Source organism: Hevea brasiliensis, chromosome 11 (genome assembly GCF_030052815.1).
Source record: "Hevea brasiliensis isolate MT/VB/25A 57/8 chromosome 11, ASM3005281v1, whole genome shotgun sequence".
In the NCBI taxonomy this organism is placed as follows: domain Eukaryota; kingdom Viridiplantae; phylum Streptophyta; class Magnoliopsida; order Malpighiales; family Euphorbiaceae; genus Hevea; species Hevea brasiliensis.
In genome coordinates, this window is record NC_079503.1 from 9303180 (window position 1) to 9319167 (window position 15988).

The 15988-nt window shown below is 29.9% G+C and overlaps 1 protein-coding gene across 1 annotated transcript; it reads right to left on the minus strand.

Moving 5' to 3' along the window:
• Nucleotides 1-5281: 5281 nt before the first annotated feature.
• On the minus strand, nucleotides 5282-7275 carry LOC110649501 (uncharacterized). The gene has a single exon (XM_021804087.2). It carries the CDS (start codon nucleotides 6563-6565, stop codon nucleotides 5498-5500), a length of 1068 nt encoding a protein of 355 aa, XP_021659779.2. The 5' UTR covers nucleotides 6566-7275; the 3' UTR covers nucleotides 5282-5497.
• Nucleotides 7276-15988: the final 8713 nt, after the last annotated feature.

Below are 15988 nucleotides of genomic sequence, written 5' to 3' on the forward strand. Positions count from 1 at the left end.
CCTTCGATTCGTGGAAACTGTAAAAACCATTTAACGATGTCGTTTCTTTCCTAGAAACGAACCGTTTGATCTCATACAGTGACCCACCCTAGGCCCTTGGGCCTCTCTTTGCAACGACAAGGAATCATCAACCATGAGCCCAGCCCTTACGTCACATACAAGATCTCGAGCCCTCTCAGACAATTTCGTTATTTTAATTTAAATTTGTAATTGTACTCCTAATTTGGCCAGGTACAGTAGCTGAATTTATTTACTGCTATTGAGGCCAAATCATCTAAATTCATTATTTATATATAAAATTAACATGTAAATGAAAAATTAAACACATAAACTAATAAATTAAATAATCCCCACATACACATATATATTGAATTTATAATAACTTTATTAATAATCTAAATACATTTAAGTGGCTTTGTTATAATTGTAATAAATAATTAAAATTTTTGGTTAATTTTCATAAATTTGATCTGTCATGAGATAGCTAATGTTGCATTTTGGAATAAATAATTGCCATGTGCCTTATAAAGATGGAAAATATGATTGTTATTAGTTTCTGATCCCATCATCGAACAGGGCTTCATCTATATGTCTCTTGGGTTATAAAAGATTGAATAGCGTATCGTACTGGAATTTATCTTCAAGTGTTTGCTGTGCATGGCTCATGCATTGTTGTGGTCAAAATGAAATGGAAGACACCCTTACATTAGCCACTGAACAAATGGATTCAATCCAAGTCCACATCATATATTGGCCTGGCAAAGATATTCCTTGCAACACTGGAGCTATTGGTGTTGCAGCCCTTCGGCCTCTAAAGAAATATTAACAAATTGAAAGGAAAGGAATAACGTATATACTCAAATTCTAGTGGAATTCCATTTACTTTCAATTCAACAAGGCTTTCTAAACATATTATATAAGTTTAAAATTAAGTTTTAGATTAAATAAAAATTAAACCTTTTAATTAAGGTTATATAAGACATTATCTAGTAAAATATTATTTTTTATAATAAAATATTATTTTTAATTAAAATAAAATTAAAAAAATATCAACATGATGAATAAATAATAATTATTTTAAAAATTTAAAATATAAAACTAATATTTTATTATTACAAAATTAAAAAAATATTAATTTTATGTTTTAAAATTTGTTGTCAAAAATTTCAATTTGTTTCGCTTAATAAGAAAATTTAGTTCTTATTCTATCCAAAACTTAATTTTGAACCTATTTAACCCTATTAAAAGTATAAATTTTTATTTTTTTAATTTTTTATTTAATAAAAATATAATAAATTGAATAATAATTAATAAATTATATAAAAATAGATAATTTTTATCTTTTTATCATAAAAATAAATAATTTTAAAATAAAAAAAAATCTTTATACTTTCAATCAAGTGTTAAATAAGTTTAAAATTAAATTTTTAACTAAACATGTACTAATCTTTTAATAATAATTTTAATATTAAATAATTTTTTATCAGATTGCTCAATCTCCTTTTTTGTAATTTTATTTAAGTTAAAAATAATAAATAATTTTTAATTTTTTAAATTCACAAAAATAATATTTTATTATTAAAAAATAAATTTTATTAAATTAAAATTTATTTGACTATAATTAAAAATATAAAAATTTATTTAATTTAAAATTTAATTTTGAAATATATAAATAAAAAACTTAACTCGATGTGTCCCACCCTCTACTGCTTAAAGAAATATCTGAATTGAACATGTACTGGTTCTTGTTATCATTAGTCCACCATCATGATTGTCCTCTGTATACTTGTCATTTTAGTGCTCACCAGACAAATTTCTCATCATTTGAGCCCGACAAGCTGAGTGATGGTGATCTAAATTACTGCGGTTGAATAGTGTGATAGAGTGTAGATATCTATTATAAAAAAGAAAATAAAAATTTAGATTGCTATAAGCCTAGCCCATTTCTAACCTGAATTAGGTTAAGAACAAACAAATGGCATAACATCTCTGCTACATCATCATCCTGCTGCCATAGCTCATCAAGCTATCATTAGAAAACTTGAGAATCAAAGGAGAAATAAAGCTTTAAAGATTAAAGTTGACTAGAGAGACTCATACAATCATCCATAGTGATAAACAAGGCAATCTAGGATCCAAAACAACTATAAGCAATATACCACCCATGGGTGGGTGAGGCCATGATGAATGGAGAACCAGAGGTCACAAAAACCAGGAGAAACAGTCTGCATCATTGGCACCTGGAGGGCATCGATAACTTAGATCAACAACAATCCACTCATGCTCTACCCTTCCAATCACCAACGAGTAGAGAAGATGCCTATGCCTCTGGTTCAATAAGCACTACTGATGTTTAAGAAGAATAACTTCTTCCTTCAAATCTAATAGCAAGCCATTTCTAGTAGGTATTTTCTTCTTGAGGCGCACTGCTTGCAAACAACATCCAGAGCTAATCTAGACAACCACTTATTAATTGTGGATCTAAAATTGTCCTCCTTATTAATCCACACCAATCTACCACAAAAGATAACATGGATTTTATGTATGCACACACAACCTTGCCCAGAAGCAAGGAGGGCATACCCCCTTCCAGGTCAGAGGAGACCGCTGAATGACAAAGACAGAGGCCGGTTACCTCAGGACAAAGGACCATTATGAGAGAGAAAGAGCAAGAGACGTATTACCTACACTGAGACTCAAGCATCATTGTCTCTTCCTACGAAACTTTTTTGAAAATGATGTTTCATACTCTTGTGATGTTTGTTACTTGACTCAAGTCATCCATAATATACTCGATGCTCAAATTTAACATGATATCAAAACTGCTGAGTAAACTGTGAATTTTAAATATGTATAAAATTATATAATTACATTCGTATTTTATTAATATAAATTAATTATTCAGTATTAATCATATAATTGCATTTACAAAAGAGTATCAAAAAATGAATTGAACTAAATATTCACTTTAAAAATATACATAATAAAATAATTAAATATAAATGATTAAATTATAATTCTGACTTATCATGATAAATTCTATCAAAAAATAACATCAAAGTAAAAGGTATGCAACGTTTTGGCCTAAAGCTGAAAAGAGTTGTCCAATTCACGAAAGTTCCAACTAAGGAGTCTCATTGTACTGTTACAAAATTTTTTGCGTTAGCCCATGTGAAAAGGGATAGCATCTAATACCAGTCTGAAAGAATTGATTCCACTATTTTTAATTAAACAAACTTATTAATAATTTAAAATTTTATAAAAAAGGGATTTTGTACTCATATTGCTTACCCAAGTGTGACCGGTACGCCCTTCCTCAATATTAGAAAAAAAAATTTAAAAATAAATATAATATAATATAATATGATATAAAATTCCTTTGACAGAAGTGAAAATACTAGATTGAAACAAATACTAAATATGCTCGTAGACGGTAATTGATGAATTACCATTGGCAAGCAGCTTCCTCGCACTCGGATTTGCAAAGTGCAGACCCAGAAAGTGGCTCGCGGATACGATTTGAATTATTTTCAATGAAAGTCCTCGTAAAGTTTTTGCCACGTTTGGGTTGATGATTTACCAGAGAGAAGCTGGCAGCAGTCACGGTAGAGAGAGAGAGAGGGAGGGGGGCAGGCAGGTTATCCTGCCCACCGTTTCAGTTGATCTGATGGTTTATGGAAATTATGAATCATTGCAAAAACAGTATGATCCATAGAATTTTAAGTTGGCAAATGAGTTTTCCCCTATCAGCCCATGGTTTCCTGTTCTCTTCTCTGCCTTTCCATTAAAAAAGAAAAAAAGGAAAAATGCGCTTATGTTACTGCCAGTCACAGTGCCCATACCACTCTGACTTCTTTTCCATCAACCCAGTCTGGAATTTTTATCTTTTCCTTTTGCCGAACTGCCCAAATAGCCTAAACATCAAAACAACAAGGCTTACAGTTTCGAAGGTCGACTTTTTTTTTTTTTTTTTTAAATTTATTTCGCTCAATGAGAAACAACGAGAAACAACGAGAAAATGGATCAGATTCTACAGGATCAAATTTATAGAACTTAAGGAATAACAGAAGAGAATAAAATAAAAATAAAAAAAGAAAGGGAGAAAGAAACAAACGTAAAAATAGAAAAAATTTTTGAAACGAAGGAGACTAAACAGGAATAAGATAAAATTTGATATCTTAATAATTTTATTAAGACTTTTTATCCTATATATATGTTATTTACACACATTTTACATTAGATATGGAATCTTGAAGGATCAGTCTCTGAACACGCTCATGTAAGCACGGATCTCAACTATGGCATCACCTCATCCCTCACGAAGTTTTTTTTTTCTTAAGTTAAAACATAGTGATCAGTGACAGAACTTAACATACTGATAAAATTGTAGCAATTTTATCAAGATCTCTCATCCCATATAAATACTATGCATATACACTTCACAATCGGTGTGAGATTCTGAAAAATCGAAGGTAAGCTCTAAAAAATATTTAATAGAAGACATCATTTAAATTGAATGATGAAATATAATTTTCAGAAATTTATTTCACAAATAAATGAAAAATAGTTATTCTATTTTCATCCAAAACTATTTGATTTTTATTCAACAAAAAGATTAGTCTTTCAAAATTTTACATCGATTGTAAATAATATGTATATAAATAATTTATATGAATTAATATATTTTAATAAAATTATAATAATTTATCATAATTTTATTAAAATATACATTTTATTCTTGAATGTGTGCGCGAACACTTTTAAGTAAGAAAAAAAAAAAAGGGGTTGTTGGAATGGACCCTGAAATGAGTCAAATTCTGTTGGTTTTGGACTGACTATTTTGTCAATTTGGCTTGTCTACACTACAGAAACCTATCATCAAAGTACAAAACCATGTGCAGTAATAAAAAAAAAAAATAATGGATGCTATGAGGCGAAAAACTCGTGCACGTTTGGAATTTTAAATGCAAGCCAATCATCAGCTACCACTTGATTTCTTATTTTAAGTTTTAAATTTAAGAAATTATATTTCTTAATTTTCTTTTAAGTAAATGGAGCTAAAACTGGCTAAACTAAACTAGCTTTTAAGCCATTTCCACTTCATCATCTTTTACACGTCTGAGACTTCAATTCTACAGAAAGAACGAAAAACCATCTCAATCTAGTGAATTCTTCATCTTAATTCTCAACAAACATAGTATCTTTAAGCCTGCTAGCCATGAAAAGCATTCTCCTTGCACAGGATAAGCATAATTCTTTTAGAATGTCAAATAAAAGAGGAAATGAAGAAAATGCCTTGCTATTACTATAATAGTGTACATTGATTTGCAATGATCTCCCCCACAATTGACAAGAAAGAGAGAAAGAAACAGAATTGACATCGATAAGCCCGTTTGGCAAGCAGGCCATTTGAGACAAATGAGGAATGGAGCAACAAAAATGGGACGGACTTCCAGTGGGAAAAGGTTTCTCTGTTGTCTTTTGCTGCTCCCTGGAGTCATGAGCTGAAGCCCTCTCTTCTCTTAGTAGATAACCGTTTCAAGAATTCGTACGTAGTGATCATTGTTGTTGCAGACATAGACATTGAAACCCATCTTGGCCCCAATCCTCTATAACAAGCCGCAAATCCACCTTCCTTGACCAGATTTTTAACTGTTTGTATAACAGTCAATGGCTGTCTTATTCCATTTTGCTCTCCATCCAAAACCTGCATGCGTGTCTTAATAGTGTCAAGTGGCATGGTAATCATAGCTGAAACCCCACTAGCCATGGCTGCACATAACCCCTGCACTGCCACCATTGCCTTTGAATCAGGCCTATAACCAAAGCCTCTACCATTTACAGAACTCTCTTCCTTTTTATTTGTGGAGCAAGCGATTCCACCCCAAATAAGCCTATGTGCCACAGAGTAAGATGCCCACCAAACTGCATTGGATGGTGCATAAGTCAATATTGATATCCCAAACCCTCTATACAACCCACTTGGACCATCTGCACGCAAAATCTTTCGAAATGCATCGATGCCATTCCTATATACACACGAATCCCAACTGGGGATCATGTTCTTGCTAATCTTGCTATTGCTACTGTTGCAACCTTGAACCATGAGCCTTTGGCTCACAACATCAATTGGAGTCCAAACCACCTGTGCAGCCATAGCTGAACTCAACCCAGCAGCAGCATTGGCTATAGCTGTTGCTTGAGTATCAGAGAATCCTAATCTAACAGTTGCAGTCCCAACACTGCTCTTGGTCACCTCGAGTGCTGCCATGTAAAGGGCTCTTGCTGGGATAGTTCCCATCAAAGAGGTACCAAAACCCCTATAGAAACCTCTCACCCCTTCATGACGCATAATGGAAAAGGACAATTTGACGGACGAAATTTGAGTTGGAGAAACCTGTTGCCTAGTCTTCAAAACAACAACAGGGTAAAGTCCAGCTGATACACCGGAAAATAAAGCAGCTCCAAGAAAGAAAAACCTGGATTTATCAAGCATATGCCAATCAATCTCTGCTGGTATATGAATCTCCGATGCCGAATCATTCTCGGCCGCACTCAGACTCATTTTAGCCACTTCTACACCACAAATCAATCTACAGAAAGAGTCCTCTTTCCTCCTCTAAATTCTAACTATTGCTGTTTTGGAATCAATCACAAAGCAAAACTACTCCTATTCGCTTAGCTCTAATAGTAATGAATACTGTTAATCTTGCAAAATCTCACTTAACTAAACTCAGTTCAAGAAAATCCGAGTATCAACTACTATTCTATTATTAGTTCCCAACGAAGCTAAATATGAAAAAGGACAAAGAGAAATTCAGAGTCTTGAGGAAATGAAAAGTATGGAAGAAATTGGTAGCCAACTTGAATCACTCAGAGATAGGTTGGGTAAGTGATTTTGTTGGGTATTTTGCCTTTTTCCTTCTGCTCAGCCAGAATAGAGAACGCACGTGGATCACCATAAAAGGGTCAAACATTTACTTGCTATGAAAAACCCAAATCAATAGTGATATTTTCAATCCTTACCAGAGAGATTCAAGAGCATATCACCGTCTTCACCGCTTCCATCTCTGAAAGAAAGAAAGAAAGCAAGCAAGCAGATCACAGAGCGGAAGAGAGAAAAAAAGAAGAAGAGGGCAGGACAGAAAGCGAAATGGGTCGTTCGTTAATAGAGGATGGAGAGAGAGAGATAGAGAGAGGAGGGGGGACAAGACCATGGATTTTAGCAAGAGTTTGGAGGATCGAGGAAAGAGGACACGTGTCCGTTATCATATCGAGTAACTTTCCAGATTTAAGCCGGTTAAAGGCTTATTAAAGCTGCTAACAGTATTTGTGAGCCCTCTGATTTTAAGTTTGAGTTTTGTTTGATTAATTTATTACTGGAAACTCTGTGGGTGGTCAATACGTAACGCCTCTGAGCTTCAGGTATCAGAAAATCAAGAAAATGAAAACAGGAAGCGCTCGCTTGTGCTTGTGCTTGGCGGCGGCTCTCTTTTCTTTGATCTTGTAGGCTAAACGTTGTGCCAATTTCAATGCCCATTATCCATTTTCAAACTGTTCTTCTGTTTCTCCTGACCATTTTTCTTGCACGATGACATGAACCAAAGCATTTTCTCTTTCGAGATTGACCATTTTTTTCTTTTTTATAATTAGGTCCGAGTATATTAGAATCGGAGGCCTTACAATCACTTAAATCAATTAAATATTATTAAATTAAAATTTATTAATTTTTAAATTTTTTTTATAAATTCTCAATTTAAAAAAGAATATTAGTGGAAATTATATATATAAAAAATATATTTTGAATTCGGAGGGGCCGTCCCTCCCTTGCCGTTTTGGCCTTTTCTCTAATAATAAAGGCATTATAAAAATAAAAGACTAAAATAAAAATAGCTTGCTTAATTAAAATAAGAGAAAATATTACCAATGGGCAATGATATATGTTGTCTGTGGGCATAATATATTCTTTTAAAGTTAACTAATTTTATTTTTCATTCATAATTGATATGATAGGTTTTATTAATTTAATATTATACTTACACATTGTATATTAGGCCTTTATATAAATTATCCTCTAAATTATCTAGAGGAAAATTAATGTATTACTAATATTTTATTTTGATCTTTTACATGTCTAATTTTTTATTTCTAATCATTAATTTTTTTTTTTAATTTTTACAATTAATATATATAATATATTCCCTCTTTTTATTTTTATCTATCATATATTTAAATTTTACATGATAATTAAGAAAATAATTGAATATTCTCATTTTTATAAAAACATATAAATAATTAACTAAATTACTCTTTATCTCACATAATTATTCATTATATAAATATTTATTATATTCAATAAAAATAAAAGGTAAAATTGAAAAAAAAAATTTATTCTTTAATCTTTTAAATACACAGATAATTAAAAAAAAAACTCAAATGTCCTAAATAAAAATTAATAGAGAAAATATTTATTTATTTTTTTTAAATAATATAATATATTATTTTTAATTGATAGGTGGTGTTTTGTTGTTATTAACTCAAGTCAATACAAGCTAGCATATGGCGGTCCCTTCATTAAGAAAAATACCAAAGAAATCACTTAAATGGGTTTAAAACAGCCTTACATCATTATAGTATAATTGAGGAAATAATGTATTTTCTAAGCCAACATTTTCATTTTCAGTGATATAAAGTCTTTTATTTATCCATACAATGCTTTAGGTAAGATGTCTCCAACTTACTTGTGCTTTAACTATTGATTTTAATAATTTCAATTAGCTCTTAAGATAGTTGAGGTGTGAATTTATGTATTAGGTTTTCTTTTTTTTTAAATTTATAAGTATTTTCATACTCTATAAAATTATTAAAATTTAAAAAATAAAAATAACTTCTTCTTTTAAAATAAATAGATTATTTTCTTTAAAAGTAACTTAATTTTTCCTTTAATCATTAATTTAAGTGTCATAAATATTAAAAAATATAAAAAAATATTTTCTAAAAAAAGTTCTTATGTAAAATAAATAGAGCCTAAAAGGTTAAATTTCTGTGAATGTTCAATTTACAACTTCTTAGTATTCACGGAATAATTTGCCGTGTAAAGAAAGGCAAATTGATGATTTGTGAAGAGCAAGTCAAGCAACAGAAAATTACAAGCAAGGAAAGGTTGTGGGTTGGGGCAGGAGGTGGGCCTTCGGGCCCATTTCTATGCTCTAAGGCCTATTCAACATAAAACAAGCGACGCTTTTCTATAAGCTGTGAGCAGTCTCTTTGCAAAATGCAAGAGGATCATCAAAAAGTAGAAAGCCTGCTCAATTGATGAAATATCCTAAGCTTAATTAATTAATAAACAGATTGCAGATTTAGATTTAAATAAAAAAGGTTAAATAAGCTTTATTAAGAGTTAAATAAGTTTAAAATTAAATTTTGAATCAAATAAGTCTATATATTTTTAATTAAGACTAAATAAGTTCATGCTTAATAAAATATTATTTTTTTATAATAAAATATTATTTTTTATTTTTAAATTATAAAATAAAAAATAACTTTAATATTAAATAATTTTTGTTGATATTTTTTCAATTTTTTTAATTTTATTTTAATTAAAATTAATAAATAAATTTTAATATGTAAAATTTAAAAAATATTTTATTAAATATAAATTTATTTAATTAAAAAATACAAGAGCTTATTTAACTCAAAATTTAATTTTAAATTTATTTAATCTTTTATTAAATTTTAAATGGTATTAGTTCCTGCATGTAGAACGCTCGAACTTAGTTATATATATATATATATATAGTTATATATATATATATATATATATATATATATATATATATATATATATATATATATATATATATAAGGTTTTGTTTTTTGTTTTTTTTTTTTTTTTTTTTTTTTTTACAATACAATGTCAATTTTAGCCAAGTGCTGAAGGGGATATTGCCAATTTGCCATCCTCCCCCCAACACGCACGCAAACATTTCCTTGGCTTTATATATTTTCTCCGACCAGATAAAGTTGACGCGTTGACTTTACTGGACACGGAAAAGTTGACCACGCGTCGCTGCTTATTTATAATGTTTCTTTAATTATATTTTGCAATGCAGGGTAAAATATCCTTCATTTAAGTATTTTATAATCTTATTTAAGGTTGTTTTCTTGATAAAAGAAAGAGTGCGTGTAGGAAGAGTTTGAGTTTATATGAGAATGAATTTATTTATTATTAGATTAATATTTTAATTAATTTTATATATATTTTAATATAAATATTTAATTTAATGATAATTATATTTATTTTTATATAAATTTAAATTTATATTAAATGTACATAAAAAAATAATTATTTCCAGGATCACTGTCCGAGCAAACTGTGATTTTGAGTATAATTTATAATTAATAATATTTTTTGAAATTAAAATTTTATAAGAATTTAATTTTAATTTTAAAAAATAAAAACTAAGTAAAAAATTATATAATTACGTGGGAATTCAATTTAATTAGGCTTAGTTTTCAAAATGTATAGGTGAAGGGAGTTTTTGGAGGGAAATATTTGGTGTTATTATGGCCTAAAACAGACAGAAAAAGCCAAGAAGGTTAAGAGTAATTTTGTTATGCATGGATCAAAAACAGAGAAGAAAGTGACCATCCCCTGCCTGCCTGCCTGGTGAGCTGCGTGCCTTCAATGCCCTTCTACCTCTCATACACGGCATTATTATGTCCCTATTATTTATTATAATTGTTTACCTCAAACCGCCCCCATCAACTGCTCCACGTCATCATCCTCCACAAAATTACAAATTCCAGCATTTTCCTTTTCTTTTATTAGGAGACTTCACAACTTAATTTCCATACACGCTTATCTGTTCCATTTAGGGTTATCATGCACGTTAAAGAATATTATAAAAATTATTAACATCCCATGTAAGCTTAGAATAAGAGTAATATGCTCTTTATATAGTTAGGCGTCTTCTATAATTACTTAGTTTCAGTAAGGGTGTCTTTTATAACTACTTAATTCTAATAAAATAGAAGAAAAATTGAATAATTTAAATTAAATTTGCAACACTTCTCATGAGATTTTTATAAAATAATTAATTATGAAAAATTTATTAATTTAAAAAATTAAAATTTCTTCATATAAAAAGCATAAAAATTTTTTTAAAAATTTAATAAATAATATTTAATAAACTTTAAACCTATTTCGATAATTTTTTTTAACAAAATTTAACATATAATTTATTTTTTAGATTTTTAAAAATAAATTATATGTGCTTTTTTAATATGAGAAAACTTTAAATTTTCGTAATTAACTACTTTATGAAAAAAAAAAAATTTATGACAATTTCATGAAATAAATTGTAAATTTATGTTAAGTTTTCTTATTTTGTGTTGCAAAATAATTATAATTTGCATGAAATCAAGTAACCATAGAATACAACTATAGTTAGATTTTGAGTGTGAGTTAGGGATAATCTGTTTTCTCATGATGGTAGTTGGCCTCCTAAAAGTGTTTTACATTTTAGGTGTTTATTTTTAAAGTATCTTTTGAGGCAAGGCCAACATATTAATTTATTTAAGAGAAATAAATGAAATTAGGATGAATTCCTAAGTATTAAGAAATTGGTTGGAAGATGATTAATGTCATTTTCACCTTCCTTACTTTAAAGAATAGTGATTTGTTCTTTTCCTATACCATCTACAAAGACAACAGCTTCTTTGAACTTAATCTTTGTAGCCCTGTATATATAGTATCTTTCTCATCAAGCACATCGATCATCAAGGGCTTAAACCTAGTATCCTCCTCCGTTATTAAGCGAAGAAACCGAGGCCCGAGAGCTTAAAAACAAAGAGATTATGGGGAAGAAACTAAGTGAAGCATCTCCGAGAATATCTAAGAACGAAAAAAAACAACTCAACAGCTGGATAAAGGTTTTGCGGCCTAAGGTCTACATCACTGATAGCTCAAGCTTCAAGAGGCTTGTTCAAGAGCTAACTGGCAATGGAACAACAACACCAACAATAATCTCTAAACCACAAACGGTTGATAAGAAACTCACTATTACAAGTTCTAGTATTGAAGATCATGGAGACCCTGAGAGTAGCTTGGAAACATCGACCTTGGATTCATTCGAATTTCCCAACCAAGTGATCTCCTTTCCTGAAGGGCTAAGTCAATCATACACGGAAGACAACACTTCAGATGATTTATGGATGAATCAACAAGGAGATCTTGAGTCCCTTTTATTAGATATCGATCCAAATCCTTTCTATGGATGTCTTTCTCAGATTAATCAGGAGGAGGTCAGCATATATGACTATGAGATATCTGAGGTATTGTGAAGGCTTTTCTTTTTTGATCCCTAGAACAACGGAAGTTAAAACCATGTATGGGTTGGTTTTGCCTTATGGTTATCTTATGCAACCGTTGTATATACAACAGGTAGTGTAATATATACGCTTGGTACTAGCTATAACAAAACTGTTGTACATACAACGATTGTATTTTAAATTTTTTTCTAAACATGTGTGTGTGATATATACACTTCGTACTCATATTTGTCTAGTACATACAGAATTGATGCATATGGATAGTGGAAACTATATCAACTTTTCGTGTATTCCTTTTACATATAGAGAGCCAAATATTTTATATGTTCATAATTAATTTTGGTTTCAGTCTATCCTCTTCTTAATTTGATAGAAAATTACTTGCAAATGTTGGTTTATTCTAAAGGGTACTGTTGAATAATATCTTAAATTATCCACTTTCCACCCATTAAAGAAATACATTTATGGTGATTAGGCTTTTGGAGAAGAAGTAAGATCTCCTCAATTTTTGAACGAATGATTTGGACAAACTATGATATGATTTTTTCATGTAAGATATGGGGGCTAATATTCTCCCTATAATTAGCTATTCTAGAGTTATATATTTGATGAAATAAATGTGGAGAAGTAAGAGTAAAAAAGAGAGCAAATTGAGCCAAGAGAGTAGTGTGAGTAACATTTGAGTGTAGTAGATCAATTGGATTGAGAATAAATCAATTATTTTTATAAATTTTTTATTTTCTTAGTAGAAATTCTTTAATAGCTTTTGCCCATAAACATAGATTCTATAACTGAACTCTATTAAATTTCTATATGTTTTTGTATTATTTATTTTTTTTCTTATTATTTTGTTTGGTCCATTTCTTGATTAATAAAATTCTAGGGATAATCGAGAAATTTGGATATGATTTTTATTTTATATTGATCACTTATTTGGGTTTATAATATATGATTTGTTTAATTGATTGCACTTAATTTCATTCTCTACAGAGTTTTTCTTCTTCTCCCTCTTTATTTTGATTTCATCATTGTTAAATTCATTGTTAGGATGAGAACTATGATTATTAAATCAAACAAATTAGTGTTTGGATCTTTTGCCATGTTGAACGTAACTAAACTCTTAGCTAGTGTTCTTAGTTGATTTAATTTTATTGAATTGATTTTCTTTACCATTGCAAAAATCTTATTATTGAGATTAATGCTTTTGAATGTCTTTTGAGATTTTTGAATGATTTTTTTATCATTGGTCGATAAGTAAGATCAGAGATTAGATTGAATAATTAGAGCTCATAAAAATAAAATTGGATTGGGAATGAAAATTTTAACATGTGGGAATTTTGCTTGAATAATCATAGACCTTATTGAATTGATTAGGGTTTGTTATAGCTATTGGGAAATAGCTAAAATGTTCTAATTAATATTTTCAATTTATCTTAAAGAAGAGATTGATTAATTTAGGATTAGTCATCCTTGCAATTGGTAATTAAATTTATATTGTCAATTAATATAAATTAAATTGAATCAAGTCCAAATGAAATCAAGATACCCTAGTTGCTATTATTCATTTGTTTTAGTTTCTAGAGTGTTTGGAATCAATTTTTGATTATCGATTGTTGCTAGGAGCCTGGGAGAGAAAATGTAGCTTTGCTTTAGTCTTTCAAGTTAGGTTATATTATACATATATAAAGAAGAAGAATAAATAGCTTCAATCATGCATCGAAAAAGAATAATAAAAAAGAAGAAGAAGGAGAAAGGGGAGGCGAGATCTAAGTCTCTGAGACAGCGAGAAGAGGGTTGAGAGAGTAAGCACAGTGACTAACCAGGGGAAATTTGGGATTTGGATGGCTGTCCGCCATTTATGAGAGAGAGGATTCTCTAAAGCTGGTTAACATTTGGATTCGCTTTATATTGCTCTCTGTTTGAAAGGGTGTTGAGAGGAACAGTCTAGGTATAAGTCGCTGATAGCCAAGGAGATCAGAGACCAACTGCCGTAGCAAGCAGTCCGTAAAAGTCATGCCAACCCTATTAATAGCTCCATACATGTGTGGAAAAGGTGATAAATCCCCTGATCACTTCAGTGTTTACGCGGTGGTTGTTCACTACAGTCATTATGTCTGTTACATAAAGACAGCCCATGGTGAATTGTTTGGGATTAATGACAGCATGGTAATGCCTGTAGAATTGGAGAGGGTCTTATTAGAAGAGTAATGTAGAGACTCATGGGGTGAAGTCCGAGAAAAGGGACTTGGAAGAAACTGTTGCTTCCCGCCTCAGTACTTCACAGGGTAGGAATAACTGCCACTGTCCAAGCACTGACCATTTAAAGGCACAACAGAAGCGTGGCAAATACCCCTACTGGACGACTACAGATGATTTTGCTGGCAGTAATTTGCTTGATCCAGATGATTGGATATTCCATCCTGTGGATTCATCAAGTGAAAGTTCTTCCCTTTTTAGCTGGTCTGATGCGAGTTCTTGCAGCACTGCAAGTACCAAGGACTCTGAAGAGTGAACACGCTTCGGATTTCCTATTTGGGCAAGAGGGACTTGGCTGGTACGGCCATTGTGGAATTTCGGCTCCTGCCTTGGAGACAAGAACACCCACGGAATGACCGGAGATAGGATGTAGGATGGCGTTTAAACCCTGCATTATTTGTACACCAATACAAGTTTAAAAAGTAACAAAAAAGATTTTGGAAAGTCTGACATGTGCGGATATCACAATTAACTATTACAATGAAACATTTCATTATATAAATTTTCCCAAACAATTAGTTTATGTTAACCCCTTTTCCATATGAGATATGGTGTAGTATTTAGGAGGAGCAAGGTGGGAACAGATCAACTCAAACATTTTGTTAAGATTTGAGTTGAGATGAACTTAACTTCTTGATATTGTTGCTATAAGTGTATTATATATATTAATTATGTAAAAACCCTATTCATAGCTCATCTCTTAATTTAAGAATAAATTCATCTCTTAATTAATTAAGAAAACCAATTTCTACTTAATAATTATTAAAAAGTCATTCAACAATAACAATTAAAAAAAAAAGGAATGGTCTATCTCCATACGCTAATTTATATGTGAATGGATGGACGGGATTATTTAGAGGCAACTTAATATTTCTTTTATTAATATTTGAAATATATTATTTAATATAATCTTTATTAATTGTTATAAATTTAATAGATATAACTTTTCTTTATGGAGAAATAAATTTTATTTTTTTTATTAAGAAAAATTTAGAATGTGAGGATAAATGAATTTAAATTATGAAATCTTCTTTCAATTTATTGAACCTTTGCAATTTCAACTTTATTTTTTTTAATATTTAATTTTAAAATTTTATCTCTTTTTAATTATTTAATAATTAAATTTATCATAATCACTATTTATTACCTATTCTAGAGTAATTTAAAGTGACTTTATCTATAACAAAATATATTTTACTTAATAAATTAACATTATAAAGTTAAAAAAAAATAAAAAGCAACACATTATATATAATGAATATGAAAATACGCACATAATTATTTTCTATTAGAAAAATTATCCCTAATTATTCACTTTAATCTATCAATTTATAAAATTATAATACTATAATTTTTTCATCGTACCATATATGGATGTATATTTCGTGTATGCTAAATA

Coding starts and splice junctions, on each gene's coding strand:
- LOC110649501 (XM_021804087.2), bottom strand. CDS start 6,565: ATGAGTCTGAGTGCGGCCGAGAATGATTCGGCATCGGAGATTCATATA.